Below are 22,115 nucleotides of genomic sequence, written 5' to 3' on the forward strand. Positions count from 1 at the left end.
TGTAATTGCACTACTCAGCAGTGGAGTCCTCTATCAACAACTGCTCTTATTCTGAACTAATCAAAGTCACTACAATTGATCACAGATTGAAGCCAATTAGCTTGATTTGTGACATGGAAGGTAGTTGGTTATACCTTAACAAGCTTGCAATTGCAATTCTACTGTTACTGTTTTACTTTTAATGAATTGTCAGAATTCTTTCAATTTTTTTCCCGCTTCAGTTGGGTTACTGTGTGTAAATACATTCGCAAAAAGTCTACATTTGTGTTTTCATTTCAGGCTGTAAGGCAACAAAAGATGAATGTTTTGAAAGGGGGGGTGACTTTCTATACCCACTGTAAGTAGTTGATCTAAACAATCATTTACTGGTATCCATGTATCTTTTTATCATGTTTCATGTCATTCATCCATTGTATTCATTTATAATTCATGAAATGTGTACAGTAATTCCAGAATTAATTGAATTCTCTGTGTATTTTAGCTATAGTCATATAGTGTGATGACAGAAGTCTACATGAGATGTACTGAGAGCGAGAGAGAGATGTTCTTCACAAAGGAACCGATGCAATTCCAGAGCACTGAAATATTCTATTCAAAGGACATGTGATAGGTGACTTGCCCAAGTGGCTTGACTTTCTGTGTACCTTTAATTGAACACATTAAATGAATCAATATATAAATACAATCAATCGACTACCTCCCCTCAGCTGAGCCAATCCAACCCGGCACAGCTGGCTGTAAAGGACTCATCAGCAGTCTCCAGGAAACAGCAAAGTCACTCAGCTACTCACATCTAATATACATAGATAATGCTATTCTCATGGAGTACGGGATGTCTTTCCCTCTCTCTGTCTCTGTGTGTCTCTCTCTCTCGCACTAATTTTCTCTGAATCGTTGTTTCTCTCTTTCTCTCTCTCTCTCTGTTTGTATAGTTGCTTTCTATGTGTTTCTTGTGGGGCTTGTTCCTTGTCAATGACATTTGAGTGCCTCGGTGTGCGTCATGGTGTGTGTGTGTATTTTCTCCTATTGTGAGAGAGCCACAGCCCAAAAAGAGAGTGAGAGCATGGCAGACAGTAGGGTAGAATAATATAATAATATCACAATCATTAAAGTCTTGCTTTGTTTGCATTGTTGTGTCCTCTTTAGTGAGCACAGTATGTTGTCATACAGAGAGATACAGATAAGATATATATATACATACATATATATACAGTACCAGTCAAAAGTTTGGACACACATTCTCATTCAAGGTTTTTTCTTTATATTTGCTATTTTCTACATTGTAGAATAATAGTGAAGACATCACAACTATGAAATAACACATATGGAATCATGTAGTAACCAAAGAAGTCTTGAAAAAATCAAAATATATTTGAGATTCTTCAAAGTAGCCACCTTTTGCCTTGATGAGAGCTTTGCACATGCTTGGCATTCTCTCAACCAGCTTCATGAAGTAGTCACCAGGAATGCATTTCAATGAACAGGTGTGCTTTGTTTAAAAGTTAATTTGTGGAATTTCTTTCCTTCTTAATGCTTTTGAGCCAATCAGTTGGGTTGTGACAAGGTAGGGTTGGTATACAGAAGATAGCCCTATTTGGTAGAAGACCAAGTCCATATCATGGCAAGAACAGCTCAAATAAGCAAAGAGAAACAACAGTCCATCATTACTTTAAGACATACAGAAAATGTCAATACAGAAAATGTCAAGAACTCTGAAAGTTTCTTCAAGTGCAGTCGCAAAAACCATCAAGCGCTATGATGAAACTGGCTCTCGTGAGGACCGCCACAGCAAAGGAAGAACCAGTGTTACCTCTGCTGCAGAGGATAAGTTCATTACAGTTACCAGCCTCAGAAATTGTAGCCTAAATAAACGCTTCATTGAGTTCAAGTAACAGACACATCTCAACATCAACTGTTCAGAGGAGACTGTTTGAATCAGGCCTTCATTGTCAAATAGCTGAAGAAAAAAAACACTACTAAAGGACACCAATAAAAAGTAGAGACTTGCTTGAAGAAACACGAGCAATGAACATTAGACCTGTGGATATCTGTCCTTCAGTCTGATGAGTCCAAATTGAGACGTTTGGTTCCAACCGCCATGTCTTTGTGAGACACAGAGTAGGCGAACCATGGAGGAGGACGTGTGATGGTGTGGGGGTGCTCTGCTGGTGACACTGTCTGGGGTTTCTTTGGAATTCAAGGCACACTTAACCAGCATGGCTACCACAGCATTCTGCAGCGATTTGCCATCCCTTCTGGTTTGGGCTTAGTGGGACTATAATTTGATTTTGATTTCAACACAATGACCCAACACACCTCCAGGCTGTGTAAGGGCTATTTGACCAAGAAGGAGAGTGATGGAGTGCTGCATCAGATGACCTTGCCTCCACAATCACCTGACCTCAACCCAATTGAGATGGTTTGGGATGAGTTGGACCGCAGAGTGTAGGAAAAGCAGCCAACAAGTGCTCAGCATACTGTAAGTGGGAACTCTTTCAAGACTGTTGGAAAATCATTCCAGGTGAAGCTGGTTGAGAGAATGCCTAGAGTGCGCAAAACTGTCATCAAGGCAAAGGGTGGCTACTTATATATAATATAATATTATACTTAATATAAAATATATTTTAATTTGGTTAAAACGTTTTTGCTTACTACATGATTGCATATGTATTATTTCATAGTTTTGATGTCTTCACTATTATTCTACAATGTAGAAAATAGCAAAAATAAAGAAACCCCCTTCAGTAGTTGTGTCCAAACTATTGACTGGTACTGTATATAATTAAGTGTCTTTTTTACTAAATGTTTTACCCCTAATTAGTGGTTCCTTCTTGTCTTTTCTGGGTCAAGGTAATTGACAGTACTTCTATGTGTTGTGTTGTAGAGGGTGGTGAATCGGTGGGGATATAAACACCACTCTGTCACATCTATTTCCCCCTCAATAGTGAGATGATGAAGTGGTATTAATGGCTACAGTGTTTGAGTGACTGTAGAGACATAGCGTGCGCATGCACACACACACTCGTATGCGTACACACACTCGCACGTGTACACACACACACACACACACACACACACACACACACACACACACACACACACACACACACACACACACACACACACACACACACACACACACACACACACACACACACACACACACACACACACACACGCACAGAGGATGAAAGCAAGGACAGACAGTAACGTGAACAGAATAATGTGCCCACTCAAGTAGAGGACAAGTAGAGATCATAAAGAACGTTCTGTTCTCTTCTGATATCACTTGAACCAGACCTGATAACACTTCAGACTGGAGCCAGCTAATGGAATCTGAGACAATGTAGAAAGATACTGTGTTTTCATATGAAACTGGAGCACAACAGAAGCCAAGAGATAACACAGGAAATGTATGTAGCACTAAGTAACAGTTGACTTCTTAAGGAAGAACCTTTCACTCTGAAAAACAGGTGAAAACAAGTCAATGCTTAATAAATGCGTAGTATTGCTCGGTAAAGAGACCCTAACATTGGAAACAGTTTGCTCTGCCTCAGTTAACCACTATTAATTCAATGTACTCAAACTACTCCAGAATACCTCTAACTCTGTGGTTAGGGGAAGAAAAAACTAAGATCTTGGACATTGAACAGATAGATAGATGTCTCACAACTCTAGTTTGGTCATGATGACATGAAAAACAGCAAAGATCTTGGATAGAGAAGAGATAAATAGATAAATGTTTGTGTATCATGTGAGGGAATGCAAACAAAACCAGGTCCATTCGTCAATTTTAATAAGCCGTAACTTTTATTGCACATTCCTGTTTGGTCTTGCAACGACCTTTCACCTTTTGAACCGTTGACCTCGGTCTGGACTAGACACTTCAGTCGGGAGTAGGGTGAAGTTGCTCATAGAAACTGATCTAGGAACATATTTGCACATTCCACTCTAATGGTTAGGGTTTAGGCAGGGTAAGATGATCCTAGATCTGTGCCTAAGGCCAACTTCTACCCAAGCAGTAACGCAGTCCGGAACCAGAGAAAGAAGGATGGACATTGGTGATATCACAGAGGAGAGTAGGAAATACATGTGAGAGCCAAGAGTTGACTGATCCTTCAGTTCCATTGAGCTCCATAGAATTCTGCTCCTTGTGACAGATTACTTCCTGGAGAATGTTGGGGCTTTATGACATCATTATCTAGTCCTTCTTAATCTGGTTCCTTGAAAGTCTCCCACAAAATATACACCTGAACACCCTTCTGACACAGATACACATCATCATTCTTAGTTCGGATTTATTTTTCTCTTTTTCTGTGACAATACCTGCGACATGCTTCAAAATCTTCATTTTGGCAAACCACAAATAAATTAAAACACAAACATTCAGAGAACACAACGTGACAGTATTTTTTAGGGTAGTCGGAAAGAAACATATACATACAGAAAACAGAAATCAAGAGAACAAGAGAAGAGAAGCATTTTACTGTTCGTTTTTTACCCCGACTTCGTTTTTTTCGTTGCTTTTCTTGAAAAAAAGATAGCTAGCTACCAATCACTTACCACATGCAGATATAATACAGAATCGATTCACTCAGTTAGTGTCTGCAAACTACCGATCTAAACTATATCACAAAATGATACTTTTTAAACCAGCAAACACCCAATTTGGAGATATTTCATCTTCTATTAATTGTTCACTTTACAGTAGATTTCTCCTCTCATCGCCCAGTGAAACACCCACAGCCAACCCTGACTTCACTGCCCACAAAAGAAGAGAGAAGACCATCATCAGCATTGACTTATGCCTCATCCCAAATGGCACCCTATTCCCTACATAGGGCTCTAGTCAAAAGTAGTGCACTAGATGGGTATTACAGTAGGGCACCATTTTGAAACCTACCCTTTCCCATGATTAGATACCAGATGGTGATTTCTGTTTCTTTCCCCAAGGGAGCATCACAGACACAGCAACCCCTCTCACACACATTTCATCCCCCCTGATGAGGAACATACTGTATAAGAACATGCTGTATGAACATTGCCTTACACACAATGTAAAGCAAAAAATTAGATGTGTGGAGCTCAGGGAAGTGAGAGTGATAGAATGTCAGAGCAGAGCAGAGTTGGGTGTGTGTGTGAGCAGAGCAGAGCAGGACATATGATGGCATCACTATCACTAGTTATTCATCTGACAACTCTGTCTCTCTGTTCAAATTTCACCGCAATTAGCAGCTATCTCTCCGTAGTGCTCATTCACAGCCACACATATAATGCACGGCATAGGAGGGACTTGGAGGCTAGAGAGAGTGTGTGTGTGTGTAATTGTTATGAAACACACACACACACGCTTCTCTTCAGCCATTTTGGATTCCAGCTGACATTTTGAGAAGCCGGCGGGAAACATCAAAGCTTTGCCACGCACCCTTCTCTCTTCCTCTTCCTCTTCCTCCCGTGTTCCCTCTCTTCCTCCCTCTAATCCAGACATCAATCAGGAGCTCACTGAGACACGCTCATCTCTCAGAGGACACTCGTTTATTATTACACCACTCCATCCTCACCAGGGCTCTGCTTTGTCCATCCTCATTTAGGGGTATCGTGTGTGTGTGTGCGCGTGCACATATGAATATCAGCGCTAAATGTTGAGGAGTGTGTGTGTGATGTGCCAATGCAAAATAGCCACTCTGAAGTGTGTGGTGTACAATCCCATAGGGAACTAGTAGAGATGATCATTTCCTCTGGTCAGGACATCATCATCATTACCCCTGTAACAACATCTCCATACAGTAATAATGTACTAATACCATTACTGGCATACTGACGGTAAAGAGATCAGCATTGTACAGTTACCATCACATAGGAATACAATGAAAAGCCATGTTGAGACACGCACATGCATGAAAGCACACACACCCTTCATGTGCATGGTTATTAGCTCGACCATCTGGTATCTAAATCATGGGAATTATAGCTGCTGGTCTTCTCCTACACATGATAATATGACGAGAGAAAGAGAGAGAGAGTGAGAGGTGAGAGAGATTAAGAGAGAGCTAGAAAGAGTAGAGAGAGAAAGAGAGAGGGGAGAGGGGAGAGAGAGAGAGCGCTGTAGTTGACTGCCATTCTCTTCATCGTACAGAGTCTCTGGATATAAAACAAGTGATGTTTTTTCTCCATTAGAAATCAATAACCATGTATGCAAACACAGTGAGGTCTAAATTTAGCCACAAAGAGGGATAGAATGAGAGAGAGGAGAACGGACGATAGAGAGATAGAGAGCACAGCTCTACATACATTACAATCTTCATGTTGCATTGAACTGTGAAAAACAGCACAGTCAAAAGGAAAAGAAAGGAACAGAGAGAAAAAGAAGAGAAAAGGAAGGGGTGAATGACTGAGTTGCCGTCCTGCACAGCCAGTCTATTAAACATCAACAGGCTGGTTTGTAGGTAAATGATCAAGCAGGCAGAGGGGATGGAAAGTTTGACTACAGTTCAGTGCAGTGTGGTGTCAGCTTGGAGAGAAGGATGAGAGGAGAAGAGGAGAGGGGGGAAGGTGAGCAGGGAAGGTGGGGTACAGGTTGGAGAGGAGAATACATCGCCCTCTTCGCAGTAGTCTTTCACAGTCTTTACCCGTAGATCCACACAGTCTGTCTGAATGTCCCTCAGTGTGTGTGGGTGTGTGTGTGTCGGAAACCCAATCCATGGCCCGCTGTGACACACACTCCACTGACACACCCTCCACTGACAGACACACCTCACTCTGAACCCTCTACTCAGCCGAAGGGAGAGAAAGAGAAAGTGAAGGAGGGAGGGAATGAGGGAAAGAGGAGTGCAGCGCTGGAGGGATGTGGAGAAATGACGACTTGATGATGGCAATGATCGGCAAAGTGAAGAAGTAGACCTCGATGACGAGCGTTCGTTTGTTCATTTTTCTGAAGAGTTTCAGTGAGGTGATTGAAACAACAAAAACTAAAAACAAAACAACTGGAGCGGTGGAGCTGTAGTGTCAAGAAGGAGGAGGAGTTGAATTAGCGTGGTGTGTCGTGGTTAGCATGGCTAGCTAGCGTCATGGCCAACCTCTTTCCTCAGCCGTCAGACACAGGGGGGGAGACCCAGCCGTACTTCTCGTGGGTCTTCACCAGACTCTTAAAGGTGGCCTCTGCCTCTTTGCGGCTAAAAGCCTTCTTGGACTTTCCTGCTTTCCTGCAGATACGCCCCTACGGAGAGAGAAAGAAAGGGAGAGAGAGGGAGAGACATGATTAGTACAGTATTTACATAATTCATTGCCTCAACCAATCACTGATACTATAGAGAAAGAGAGATAGATAATGAGTACATTACATCTGCATTCAACACCTCAAGTATTTTCACCCAACCACCATCTTCCATCTTGGTAATAAAAGAGCAACAACTGTATTTTCCTCGCACACAAAGGCTAATAATATATGTGGGAGAGAAGAAAAAGAAAAGAGAGAGTGTAGGCGGTGCATGTGACACTAAAGCTCATCGATCTCTTAGCAACAGTGGCTCAGTCTTCTCTAAAGAGCATTGTGTGGGTGGGAGAACAAAATAACACAACATAAAGTCCCTGACTTTATCTTAAAAATGTGAATATTTAGCCTCAGTGGCACAATAAGGGGCATACTAAAGCTAATATAAGATGCACGGCTGATTCTGCCTTTGGAGGCATCGTGTATTGTTTTAAATTACATCATCTAATTTATGATTCACCTCTGGAGCATAACGTGTCGGAGAGTCAACTCACACGCCCACGTACACACAGGCATGGAGAAAAAGAGAGAGAGAGAGAAGTGCTGAGAAAACACAGGCCAGAATGGCTCCTTGCCACCACAATGTTAAATCAGTTTCCATTGGTCACACTTAAACCACATTAAAAAAAAATGTATTAAACGAGCGGCTAAGTGTCTAGACGTCATTTTGGGTCATAGGGATCAAGAAATCTCCTCATGGCTCTGGTGAAAAGTAGTGCATGATGCTGACTCTGTCTGCATCTGAAATGGCACCCTATTCCTTATATTGTTCAATACCTTAGGATGTCATTTCTGGTCAGAATTGTTGTACTTCATGTAGAACTTGAGATTGTTTCAGATACAGCCATTTTTGTGTCAAATGAAGGGCTTGTGTGTCTGGTCGGCCATTTTGTGTCTTGAGGATGCTGGGGGTGAGTAGGATGAGATCATAATGCTGAGTGGTCAGGTAATTAGCAACACAGTTTCCATGTCTGACTGAGCTGGTTAATGAGACTAAGTGACTCAGACAGATTAGAACAGGAACATAATAAGAACAGGAGGATCATCAGCTCAGGACTAAGGCTGTGTCTCAAAAGTTAGAGTGGTAGGCCCACTATAGGGAGTATCTCAATTGCATGCTCCTCGCGTCCTCTCTCTCCTCTCTCTTCGCCTCTTTCTCAAAACCCAATGAAGGAGAAGATCAGAGGGGAGGGACCTCTGACTTTCTCATCCAATGTTTTTTTTTGAGAGGAGAGAGGACGCAATGAGTATGCAATTGAGAGTCTCCCATAGACTATTGATATGCTCGCTCAAAGGCTACCCTTTTCTCTCAAAACGACTAGAATGACTGGAAAAGTGAAAGAAACGTTTGGTATTTTACCAGGCAGAGGAATCCAGAAAAGACTTCAGTCGTCGAGACAGACACAACCTTCTTATGAATAAATCACTGAGTTCCTGAAACCTAGGACCCCTTCCTGAGAGGTGAAAGGTCAACTGCTTGCCTACCTAATCGTTAGCTTGGTGTAATCCTGTCCATGTCTGAATAATATTATATTATGTGCCAGTTGCCGCTGTTACAACCACAGATTTCTATATACATAGATGACTGACAGGGAGACTGGCCAGTGGATTAACACACACCCATTATTAGACCAATGACAATACACACACACATACACACACGGACGCACAGCAGAAACTCTAAAATCTCATCAATTATGACCAATTAACCAATTAAATTTGAACCAATTTCCCGAATTGTCTTGCACTGATTGAATTAAACTGGATATCACAGCCATTTAAGAGCTAGGCCTTATTTCCCCTTTCCCCTAATCCACCTTGCCTGGAAGAGAGCAATGTAGAGACTGACTACCATGTGGCTTACATTGCATCAATCAACAATATCACTCCATCGGTCAGCACACACATTAACGTGCAACGATTATTTCCGTCCCTCTAGCCACCACAGCAGTTATTTCCTTCCCCTTAGCTGTGTGACGATTATTTCCGTCCCCTGTCTGACCTGTGCACTGGGTATTAACTTCCCCCTTGCCAGGGTGCCTATGTTTGCCAGGGGACAGGCTGCAGTGGTGGTGTGTGTGGACAGACTAGGGACAGAAATAACTCATTCCTGCCTTAGGGCATGTCCAGGCAGACGCTTAAACGAGACAGAAATAACATTGAGAGAGATAGAGAGAGAGAGGGGAGCAGGAAAGAGATGGAGAGAGAGGGGAGCAGGAAAGAGATGGAGAGAGAGAGAGAGAGGGGAGAGAGAAAACACAGAGAGAGAGAGTGAGAGAGAATGAGAGTGTGTGTGTGTGAGAAGAGAGAGAGAGAGAGAGAGAGAGAGAGAGAGAGAGAGAGAGAGAGAGAGAGAGAGAGAGAGAGAGAGAGAGAGAGAGAGAGACAGAGAGGTCGAAAGAGAGCACTCATGAGCTCAGTGAGGTAAATGGGCAGCCTTTCTAAAAGCTCTTTGATTTGAGAATTAAAAAGAGGAAATTGAGCTTTAATTAACTCTCTAATGTTAGGAGGGAGGGAGTCAGAGAGAGGACAGGTGTGTGTGTGTGCGTACGTGCGTGCGGATGTCTTGGTGAGGTTGTATTTGCATCCAGAGTGTGTTGAGGCTGTACACTGCAGTAGTCTGTCATTGTTTATCTAGTTCACTTAAGCCTTCCCTCCCTCGCTTGCTCACATCCAGTGGGACACACACTTGTCCATTGTGTGAAGTGAAGTGGTTGATGGGTAATCTTGTGAATGGAGATCAGTCAATGGGCCAGGCGACACTCCGCTCAGTGCCCCAGTGCATCTTGGGAAGTGGATTTGAACCTGGGATGATTGCATAAAACCTAGCTACATGTGCCAGAGAACAGGATCAAGATGAATAAACATGCTATGGGACTGGAGAGGTGGACATATTATCAACACAACAACATATCACTGAAGACTTGTTGTTGACTGTGGAGATTAATGTGCAATATGCAAACAGATATACTGGAATTGCAATATGACGTGATGTGATGTCAACACATCATGTCTGATTGTGTGTAGCTTGTGCAACATACAAATATACAGTACCAGTGAAAAGTTTGCACACCTACTCATTCAAGGGTCTTTCTTTATTTTTACTATTTTCTAAATTGTATAATAATAGTGAAAACATCACCACTATGAAATAACACACATGGAATCATGTAGTAACCAAGAAAGTGTTAAATAAATCAAAATGTATTTTTTATTTGCGATTTCTCAAAGTAGCCACCCTTTGCCTTGACGACAGCTTTGCACAGTATTGGCATTCTGTCAACCAGCTTCATGAGGTAGTCACCAGGAATGCATTTCAATTAACAATTGTTAAAAGTTAATTTGTAGAATTTCTTTCCTTCTTAACGCGTTTGAGCCAATCAGTTGTGTTTTGACAAAGTAGGGGTGGAATACAGAAGATAGCCCTATTTGGTAAAAGACTAAGTCCATATTATGGCAAGAACAGCTCAAATAAGCAAAGAGAAACGACAGTCCATCGTTACTTTAAGACAAGAAGGTCAGTCAATCTGGAACATTTCAAGAACTTTGAAAGTTTCTTCAAGTGCAGTCGCAAAAACCATCAAGCGCAATGATGAAAATGGCTCTCATGAGGACCGACCGACACATGAAAGGAAGACCCAGAGTTTATTAGAGTTACCTTCCTCAGAAATTGAGGCCCAAATAAATGCTTCACAGAGTTCAAGTAACAAACACATCTCAACATCAACTGTTCAGAGAATAATGTGTGAATCAGACCTACATGTTCGAATTGCTGCAAAGAAACCACTACTAAAGGACACCAATAAGAAGAGAAATGGAAATCTGTCCTTTGATCTGATGAGTCCAAATTCGAGATTTTTTGTTCCAACCTCAGTGTCTTTGTGAGACGCAGAGTAGGTGAATGGATGATCTCTGCATGTGTGGTTTCCATTAGGATGAGTTGGAACGCAGAGTTAAAGAAAAGCAGCCAACAAGTGCTCAGCATATGTGGGAACTCCTTCAAGACTTTTGGAAAACCATTCCAGGTGAAGCTTGTTGAGAGAATGCCAAGAGTGTACAAAGCTGTCATGAAGGCAAAGGGTTGCTATTTCGAAAAAATCTAAAATATTACATCTATTTTGATGTATTTAACACTTTTATGGTTACTACATGATTCCATATTTGTTATTTCATAATGTTGATGTATCCACTTTATTCTACAATGTAGAAAATAGTAAAAATAAAGAAAAATCCTTGAATGAGTAGGTCTGTCCAAACTTTTGACTGGTACTGTATTTATAAAGGGTTTGTAATAGGTTTATAAGTAGTTTACATCTATTATAGTTCATTTTCTGTAGCTGTGCATCATACAAATAAATGTATAGAGGGTATGGGTTTATAAACTGTTTATAGACTTTTACTAATCTCTTCCTGACAAAAGATGAAGTGTAGAAAGGTAAAACATTTCAGAGTAAATTTGGTCTTAATTCAATAATGGTCCTCTCTGGATGTGGTTAGGTTCATGGTCATGACCACTGACCCAAATAGCTGTGATAACATGTATGATAACACTGATAATCAGACAAGGCCAAACCGCTCCTAAAGACCATGCAGTACTTGAATTGGAGTGGTGCACCTCACATTTTCTACTGCTTGAGTACCGCTTATAGAATAATCACTTGGATATTAACTCTGGTACTGTAAAATTAAAGAACCAGCACTTTTTTCATTAAACTTCAATCTAGTCTAGTACACAGCAATGGGGAAACCATAGGAATCTATTGTCTTTCTATTCAGTAATTATATCATCCTCCCATGCAGGAGAGTTTTTAGTTATTAGTTATTATTATTAGAGTTATTATTGGATGTGATTATTTCTCTCTCAAGTAGAACCACCACAGGGAACCACAGAGTAGCATTACTAGTAGCATTCAAGTAGGAATTACTGTGTTAGTTTCACGTTTGGTATGTGGCAAACCAATCACATGGGAAATCAGGATACACATACAAACGCACAAGCAAAGACGCATGTGCACGCTCAAACTTGCATAATTAATCAATATTGTTTTCATTAGCAAACTGGAGGAGGAAGGCACTGGGATGTAATTAGTGTACACTGACTGCAGAGCTGCTCTCGCTCTCTCTCTTTCTCTCTCTCACACGCTCTGTCTCCCTTTTAATATCACCCCATCAGAGTGTAATCACAGATAAGATGGAAAAAACAAACTGCTAATCAAGATGCGTGTGTGTGTGTGTGTGTGTGTGTGTGTGTGTGTGTGTGTGTGTGTGTGTGTGTGTGTGTGTGTGTGTGTGTGTGTGTGTGTGTGTGTGTGTAGGCTACTGTGTTTGTGCATGTGATTGATTGAGCAGCATTTAACTGCATTCTGAAGGCAAAAATGTCCCCCTTGAAGCAGAATAATGATCACCAATTCCCCAGGAGAGCATTTCCAGTAGCAGCCATGAGTCTCCTTCACAGGCCTAAGGCCTCAGGCGGTGGGCCTGCTGCTCACAATGCATCATTAGGGACAAATATATTAAGTAAAATTAAATATTTGAGATGATGTGACCAACACCAATCTAGATTATTGATGTCTTTGCTATGGACCTCTTTGGGTGTTCTTCTTTACATTGCCCATGCATTTACGGTTGTGACCACATCATATGTGTCAATGTAACTATATCATTTGAAATGATACGACACTGAGTGTACAAAACAATAAGAACACTGGCTCTTTCCATGAAATAGAATGACCAGGTGAATCCAGGTGAAAGCTATGATCCCTTCTTGATGTCACTTGTAAATCCACTTCAATCAGTGTAGATTAAGGGGGGGGGGTTAAAGATTTGTTTGTTTGTTGATGAGACATGTGTATGTGTGCCATTCTGATGGTGATAGTAGGTGTCAGGTGCAATGTTTTAAGTTTGTCAAGAACTGCAATGCTGCTGGGTTTTTCACGCTCAACCGTTTCCCGTGTGTATTAAGAATGGCCCACCACCCAAAGGACATCCAGCCAACTTGACACAACTGTGGGAAGCATTGGAGTCAACATGGGCCAGCATCCCTGTGGAACGCTTTCGACCCCTTGTAGAATACATGCCCTGACGAATTGAGGCTGTTCTGAGGGCAAAGGGGGTGCAACTCAATATTAGGAAGGTGTTCTTAAGGTTTTGTACACACAGAGTAAGGGATAAACGCCAATGTTCTGTCAATTACCTTGTAAATAATAGACGTCGCAGAGTTCATTTTCCAAGGTAATGTACAGAACGGAGGCGTTTATCCCGCTTATACCACAGTTGCCAAAGAAAACAATACTAAAGCACACATATACCTGTAAAAATAACATGTTTTCGGGTATATTTTCATTTTGATAATGAATTCATACTTTCTCCTCTTTCAAATTTGTTCTATCACCAGCTGTTAATTATTTTTGTTATTTCGATATGTACATCGTTCGTTTTTTATGTTCCGTTGCCAGCCAACGGTTGCTTGCTAACTAGCCAACTCCGCTAACACAGTTACGTCAACCTGAGCCAGAATAACAGCAAAGTAGCAACATCTGTTTTGTAGCAACATCTATTTGGATACATCTGACCATAACAATGCCTGGTTTTGAACATTTGCTACCTCGTCAGGACACTGTTCATTACAGGAGTCGAGGAGATCGCATTGCAAATGAAACACTTAGCAGAAGCTAGCTAAAGTAGAAGCTAGCTAAAGTGAAATAGTTTGTTGCTAGCAAATCTGCCAATATAACAACCAAATTGAACAGTATCAGTGTCTGAAAACAGCTGATTAAACTAGAAACATGTAGGACATTTTGACAGCACAGCACCACATGCGACATGACTGCAACATTGTTGAAGGACCAGAGAAATGAATGTTCATCACGTTACGTCGTCGGAAGATGCTGCCAGTGTTGCCAACAATTTTCCAAGGAAAGTAGTTGTTGGTTGCTGAATTTGTCGCTAGTTGACGCCAATTTATGCTGTCTCTCATGTTTTCTATTTATGTCACGACTTCCACCGAAGTCGGCTCCTCTCCTTGTTCGGGCGGCGTTCGGCGGTCGACGTCACCGGCCTTCTAGCCATCTCCGCTCCATATTTCATTTGTTTTGTCTTGTTCTCCGCACACCTGGTTTACATTCCCTAATCACATTGTGTATATATATTCCTCTGTTCCCCCCATGTCATTGTGTGGTATTGTTTTTCTAAGTCCTGTCATCTCCTCCCTTGCCCGGTCTCCCTACGGCCCTACAGACTGCGGAGGCCTTGTTGACACAAGTCTTAACGGCACTACGGGGTGCCTGAGGATATAGTGTCTGATCGGGGTCCTCAGTTCACATTGAGGGTCTGGAAGGCGTTCATGGAACGTCTGGGGGTCTCGGTCAGCCTTAGCTCAGGTTTTCACCCCGAGAGTAATGGTCAGGTGGAGAGAGTAAACCAGGATGTGGGTAGGTTTCTGAGAACCTATTGCCAGAACCGGCTGGGGGAGAGGACAGCGTTTGTGCCCTGGGCAGAGATGGCCCAGAACTCACTCCGCCACTCCTCCACTAACCTCACCCCCTTCCAGTATGTATTGGGGTATCAGCTGGTTCTGGTTCCTTGGCATCAGAGTCAGACCGAGGCTCATGCGGTGTACGACTGGTTCCGGCGCGCGGAGGAGACATGGGACGCTGCTCATGTCCACCTTCAGCGCGCTGTGCTGCGCCAGAAAGTGGGCACAGACCGTCACTGCAGTGAGGGTCTAGCTCTCGACCCGAAACCTGCCCCTCCGCCTGCCCTGCCGGAAGCTGGGCCCGCGGTTTGTGGGGCCATTCTAAGTCCTGAGGAGACTGAACGAGGTTAGTTACAGGTTACAGCCTCCCCCAGATTACCGTATTAACCCCTCGTTCCATGTGTCTCTCCTCAGGCGAGGTGGCTGGTCCGATCCAGAAGTCTGAGGTGCGGGAGGTTCCCCCGCCCCCTCTGGACATCGTGGGGGCCCTGGCGTACACTGTGTGTTCCATCCTGGATTTGAGGTGTCGGGAGAGGGGCCTACAGTACCTCGTGGAGTGGGAGGGGTGCGGTCCGGAGGAGAGGTACTGGGTTCCGGTGGCGGACGTGTTGGACACTGAACTGCTGCGGTAGTTCCACCGTCTCCGGCAAATCGCCCTGCACCTCGCCCTACGGGTCGCCCCCGAGGCCGTGTTTTGTGTTACGTGTTTTATGTGACGCGCCAGGCTGGTTTTCCATGTTCCATGTTTATTTTCACTAAGTATGTTTATTTAGTAAACTATAGCTTTTATGACTGTTTTCGCGCTTTGCACTTTTGCCATTTTTGCTGGAGGTTTTGACGCAGTTGCATCCGTCTGCTGTTTGCTCCTGCAATAATAAAGTGTGAGCCTGTTCACAACTCTCTGCTCTCCTGCAACTGACTTCACTACCAGTACACACACCCGTGACAATTTATTTTATTAGGTAAGGTAACTAGGTAAGTAAGTTAAGAACAAATTATTTTTTACAATGACGGCCTACCGCGGCCAGACACTAACCTGGACGACGCTGGGTCAATTGTGCGCCGCCCTATGGGACTCCCAATCATGGCCGGTTGTGATACAGCCTGGAATTGCACCAGGGTCTGTAGTGACGCCTCTTGCACTGAGATGCAGTGCCTTAGACGGCTACGCCACTCGGGAGCCCAAGCTCATGCAATGATAAATTATCCAAAGTAAAATATAATATTTGAAGGAGAACAACAAGGAACCAAATTAATACATTCACTTCACTTGCTGCTGAAGACCGAGAGGCTGGAGAGGACTGAGAGGCGGGGGGAGGGGTACAAGTGATGGGTGCACACACACGCAGCAGCCGGCTAAGGCGGAGCCGCAAGCGGCACAGCTGAGCTCGGCCGAGCAGGCACACACACCAACAAGAAAGTCACTAAATCAAACAAAAGTTGCTGTTTTTTCCCTCATTTTCCTCCAATTTCAGTTTGTGTGGTTGTTGGTTTAGCTTTTTGTTACTTTCTAGCAAGTGCGGTCTCAATGCAGTAATTTATATTGACATCATGATTAGGTGTCTCTTTACATCCCGATATCGGATGCATGACTTGACCTTCGCCTCTCCCGAGCCCGTTGGGGAGTTGCAGTGATAAGACAATATTATAATTACCAATTGGATATCGTGAAATTGGGGCAAAAAAGGGGTCAAAATTACTACAAAAATAAAAAGCAACAACACTTTTGTCACATAATCCATTCGAAGGTTCGGGATTCCGACCCGGTTGTCATGTCAACACAGCTGTCAGTGCTGAGCAGCACAACCCATGATCATGATTGACAGATCAAGACACTTTTATTCAGGAGATGTATAAAAATTATTGTACATGGTTTAGCAGTCAATAAATGTAATTGCTAAAAGTGAATCAATTTCAACTGACCAGTTTCCACTGAAATTGTCCACCATTAACTATGATAGCTAAGTTTATTTCATTGCTTGCCTGGTTAGCTCATTGCAAGCTAGCGAGCTGTGATGTGTTTGCAATGTCATTTTGGCTACCTAGCTAAATTATACAGGCTGCAGTTATTTTATATGCTTACTGTTACAATAACCAAACGGTTGGATAAACAAATACTTTGTGAAACCACAATGTAATGCAGCAGATGACATGGTGTGAGTTTAGAATTCTCAAACAAGCAGCTTCAATTTGATTGGCTGCTGCATGCAATTTTAATCGGGTTTGAGTTGCTTCATGTAACAGCAAAGTTGCTTGATGATGTCACTTGCAACCTTCAACTGCAACTAAAAAGTAAAGGTAAAAAATAAACCCCTCTTATGTCGCTGGAGGGGAGGGGGGTCCTTGATATTCTTTACATAAGTTCCTCTTGTCATGCACAAATGCACCTGTTAAGAAACTACCCGAGAGAACTGTTAGAGGTCCCTGGATCGATGATGAATTCAATAATTGTATGGTTCAAAGAAATGATGCAAAAAGGTGGCTAACAAGTCAGGCTGCTCAGCTGATTGGTTGACCTACTGTCAATTGAGAAGTGTTGTGACTAAAATGAACAACAAAAAAATAATAAATAATATTACCAAACAAGATAAATTACGAAATTAAACTCCCATGCTCACCTATTCCATATCTCGCCATTTATCAAATGATATGGAGTGACCTTGTCATTCTATGTTAGACATTTATTTTCTCCACTAACGGTGAGGATTTCTGGAGGTGATAAAGGATGATGCATTCCGATGAAGAGGTAGGAGGATGAATATGAATCTCACACAGAGTAGAGAACATTCAGAGCACAGCTGCGAAATGGCGGCTGTAATGTCACAGCTAAAGATTAATCACGTCTAAAATGTGTAGATAGATTTCTGCTTCTCTCTCCTTCGCTCTCTCTCTCTGAGACAGGGGAGAGAAATAGGTCTCACAAATATGAGATCTGTATCACAATAAAACAACATTCCGATTCAACACAGTTTGGCAGATATGAACACGGGTAAGCTACTACATTGACACCTTTTACGCAGTACGGTTACACTAAACATTGCGCATGACGCATGAGTGTCAAGTGTCAACATTCAACACCAAGACTTTACCGTCCACTGCGTCTCGTGTTTCAAAACAACACGCACAAGGGACTGGGGGATAGAGACCCATGCATTAATAAAACAAATAGATCCTCACCTGTCCTTTTACAAGACTTGCGGCAAATTGCCTCATCACGGCTTCCACTGTGTAGGCGCTGGACCATCCGCGGGGGGTTAACAGCTCCATACATATCGCTCCGCCATCCAGCACGTACCCGTTTTCCAACCGGGGGGTGAGCACCCGCATGAAAGGCGGGGAGAAGGGGAAATTGTCGGGGAAAGAGACATTCAGCAGTATGAACTCGGTGTTCGTTTCTTTCATGTCCTGCCACAGCGCCGAGTCTTTGTCTACCTGGTGGAGCTTGACGTTCCAGTCAAATAGGTTGTCGTCGACCAGCTCGACCGTTATAAAGTTGTCTCCCAACCGCCGGATCTCCTGGAGTTCCTTCATGAGTCTTCTCGTCCGGACTTGGGTGCAGTGCTGCCGGTGAGGGGCTAGTGGTGGTATCGAGGCACTGGTCGCTGATTTCCCAACCCCGATCCCACCTCCTCCTCCTCCGCCTCCCATCTGCTGTTTCTCCTTGGTGTCCTTGGCCTGTTGCTTATCCTTTACGGACGGTTTGTCCTTGCTGCTGTGCTGATCCAGCTTCTTCGCTTTTATCTCGGGGGTGCTGAGGAGGTTGTTGGTCTCGTTGGTGGTCTGAGAGTGCTGCTTGGCGTTGTTCTTGGTGTTCCCCTTGGTCCCCTTTAGCGAGCCCTGGTGATGCTTGGGGTCCTCTGTGTCCCGGTCGTGAAGACGAATCAGACCGATTTTACGCAGTAGAGTGGCCATTATGTCTCCGCCGAGCGCAGGGGGATCGAGATTCACGATTCTCCCTTTATAGCCAACCACTGATGTTAGACGGTGAAACCGTAAAAAAAACTTTGCACCGCAATCCCTCAGCTATACTGCAGCCTCTGGACAGACGCCTGCACGTAGCCTATTCCTTCTTCAGTGCATCATTCTGACGAGGTCCGACTGAAAAAACACACACACCATTAATAAACCGATGAACTGCTGTCTATTCGTTTTGCAGTTTAATGAATCTGCCACTGAAGATAAAATAATCCTATTCAATCGTAGCGTAGTGGACTGACTGTGTTGTAGAAATTGACTGCATTCCTAGTGGCGATCAATGGCTGCTGAATATCGCTGCTATTATCCAATAAACTACATAGGGTACAGAATAGATAGCTGCTTTGAAATATGCATTTACACTGTTATTACTCTTATAAACGGTTATAATTCACATATAGTACACCACCTCTATTTTAATATACACATCGATTTACCATTTATAATTCCGTTCGGAAAAATTAAACCCTCAATGTCCTCGTGTAACCTATGCGACGAAAATGCGAGTCTTCAGCTGCATTGACAGCAGCTATTACAGTGGAGAGAGAGGGATATTAAACGGTTACCATCCAACAAAGCGAGCTAAAGCCTTTGATTTAACTGCAGCTGCCGCGACACTGTCTCTAATGTTACTGAGGACGAACCAACCCCGCTAATCCTTGGCGAGGACTCACACAATCCTCGTTAGCTCGCTGCGCTCACACACACACAAATAGCAGCGGAAAGGGACGACCGGCCAGACGTGGGTTGGCTTCCGCTGCTCTACCTGGTTTGAATGGTTAATGATGTGGAGAGAGGGGGATAGATGTGGACGAAACAGGAGAAAGTGAAAGTGGGCTGGGCTTCTCAGCCAATGTCATCCTATCATAGCCGATACGTAAGAGCTTTTCCCACTCCCGTAATATAGGCCTATATGCCTCAGGGCTGGGGACAATTCCATTTAAACTCCAGTCAATTCAGAAAGCAGGGTGATGTCAGCATTAGTGGGACATCAGGTGTAGTGGTACATTTTCGTTAGATTGTACTGAACTATGGTAATGTTGCAACCCATGCACAACAAAAGTTATTTGGTTTCTCCTGAATGTGTTCTGTGTATGAACAAATAGCTGTGAGTTAGTGTGACGTCATTGTAGTGTGTGTGGTCAGGTTTCCTAGATGGGATGACCCATTAAAACTCATGAAACACCGCCATACATACAGTGGCTTGCGAAAGTATTCACCCTGCTTGGCATTTTTCCTATTTTGTTGCCTTACAACCTGGAATTAAAATATATTTTTTGGGGGGGGGGGTTGTATCATTTGATTTACATAACATGCCTACCACTTTGAAGATGCAAAATATTTTTTTATTGTGAAACAAACAAGAAATAAGACCAAAAAAACAAAAACTTGAGCGTGCATAACTATTCACTCCCCCAATGTCAATACTTTGTCGAGCCACCTTTTGCAGCAATTTCAGCTGCAAGTTTCTTGGGGTATGTCTCTGTGAACTTGGCACGTCTGGCCACTGGGATTTTTGCCCATTCTTCAAGGCAAAACTGCTCCAGCTCCTTCAAGTTGGATGGGTCCTGCTGGTGTACAGCAATCTTTAAGTCATACCACATATTCTCAATTGGATTGAGGTCTGGGCTTTGACTAGGCCATTGCAAGACATTTAAATGTTTCCCCTTAAACCACTTAAGGGTTGCTTTAGCAGTATGCTTAGGGTCATTGTCCTGCTGGAAGGTGAACCTCCGCCCTAGTCTCAAATCTCTGGAAGATTTTCCCTCAAGAATGCAAAATTGGAAAAACGCCAAGAGGGATGAATACTTTTGCAAGGCACTTTATGAAACCTTGTGCTAGATTGACAGGGCTGTGATTCTTTCAATTATAATTCAACAATCTAGCTTTTTGTGTTAAATTAGTAGTTATTTGTAGTGTTTAAAAATATATACGGAATAAAAATATAAACGCAAAATGTAAAGTCTTGGTCCCATGTTTCATGAGCTGACATAAAAGATCCAGTGGTCTTTTATGATCTATACACAGAAAAAATAAAAGGCCACTCTAAAATGTGCAGTTTTGTCACACAACACAATGCCACAGATGTCTCAAGTTTTGAGGGAGCGTGCAATTGGCTTGCTGACTGCAGGAATGTCCACCAGAGTTGTTGCCAGAGAGTTGAATTTTAATTTCTCTACCATAAACCGCCACATCTGAATTCTTCACCTGAGGAATCGTCTGATACCAGCCACCCAGACAGCTGACGACAATGAGGAGTATTTCTGTCAAATAAATCCCTTTTGTGGGAAAAAAACGTATTCCGATTGTTTGGGCCTGGCTCCCCAGGGGGTAGGCCTTGGTTCCCAAGTGGGTGAACCTATGCCCAGTCATGTGAAATCCATAGATTAGGGCCGAATTTCCTTATGAACTGTAACTTAGTAAAATTGTTGAAATTGTTTCATGTCGTGTTTATATTTTTGCTCAGTATTTAATAACCATTCATGTAAAAAGTTATTATATTTCATGAACTTAGATTTTTAGTGCTGTTCCACTTCCCCTGAATTGTGCTTGAATAGTGGGACCTTTTCAGCTACAAAACAAACCTTTAATAAATGTAAATGTATTTCCCTTCATTAGATATTATATAAATACACTGAAATATGTTGTTTTAGTTGTTCATAACATCTCTGAATCGATTTTAGATGCTATATAGTAAATAAACATCATATGATGACGGTTGAAGGAATCAGGGGGATATAATAAGGGTAGGAAAAGAAAGAAAGGAAGCAAGCACCTGACATGTAAGAAATGGAGGATAGAAAAGAGTCTACATTTATGAACGGGGACAGAATTTGGGGGATAGTAGAGGTGTTTCGGGATCAAGTAAAAGCTGTACAGACTCCCTTAGTTAGATTTTCACCAAGATCTTGGAATGTCTTCAAATACATTTTCCAATGGCATGGAGAGGTTTGTTTTAAACGGTTATTGTCACAAAATTGTAAAAACAGAGTGTGTTATCTACAAGCTTCTACAAAGTCTTATTGATGAGTTCATGACAAGTGTGAGGTCAAGTGGAACACTAATGTATTTCCAATGAGAAAAATAGTGTCCCAGTTCATTTACTAAAGTGTCCCACTAACACTGAAAGCCATGCTTTAGCAAACGTATGGGTCTGGTGTTCTTTTAGTGGTTGTAGCATCCACTGAATAATACATTTTCAAGTTGTTTGATCATAAACATTTAGATAAGACCTTAATTGAAATTAGCATCACTAGAGTAGGGGTAAACTGATTTTGATCGTCTTCATAGCTATCTACCAAAAAGTGTCCCACTCATGCATATTTCACCCTAAACCAAATTCCAATTCCAAAACGGAAATAACTGGTCCTCTAAATTATTTTGTAGCTTATTCAT

The 22,115-nt window shown here is 42.6% G+C and overlaps 1 protein-coding gene across 1 annotated transcript; it reads right to left on the reverse strand.

Moving 5' to 3' along the window:
* Positions 1 to 3,787: 3,787 nt before the first annotated feature.
* ube2ql1 (ubiquitin-conjugating enzyme E2Q family-like 1) lies at positions 3,788 to 19,729 on the reverse strand. The gene is made up of 3 exons (XM_035792925.2): positions 19,157 to 19,729; positions 17,922 to 18,842; positions 3,788 to 7,216 (listed from the first exon to the last, which is right to left on the reverse strand). Exons 2-3 carry the CDS (start codon positions 18,654 to 18,656, stop codon positions 7,085 to 7,087), a joined length of 867 nt encoding a protein of 288 aa, XP_035648818.1. The 5' UTR covers positions 18,657 to 18,842; positions 19,157 to 19,729; the 3' UTR covers positions 3,788 to 7,084.
* Between the last annotated feature and the right edge of the window lie 2,386 nt (positions 19,730 to 22,115).

This window comes from Oncorhynchus keta, chromosome 19 (assembly GCF_023373465.1).
Source record: "Oncorhynchus keta strain PuntledgeMale-10-30-2019 chromosome 19, Oket_V2, whole genome shotgun sequence".
Lineage (NCBI taxonomy): Eukaryota > Metazoa > Chordata > Actinopteri > Salmoniformes > Salmonidae > Oncorhynchus > Oncorhynchus keta.

Coding starts and splice junctions, on each gene's coding strand:
- ube2ql1 (XM_035792925.2), bottom strand. CDS start 18,656: ATGGCCACTCTACTGCGTAAAATCGGTCTGATTCGTCTTCACGACCGG. Junction 7,217..17,921: donor CAAGTCTTGTAAAAGGACAG/GTGAGGATCTAT, acceptor CTCTCTCCGTAG/GGGCGTATCTGCAGGAAAGC.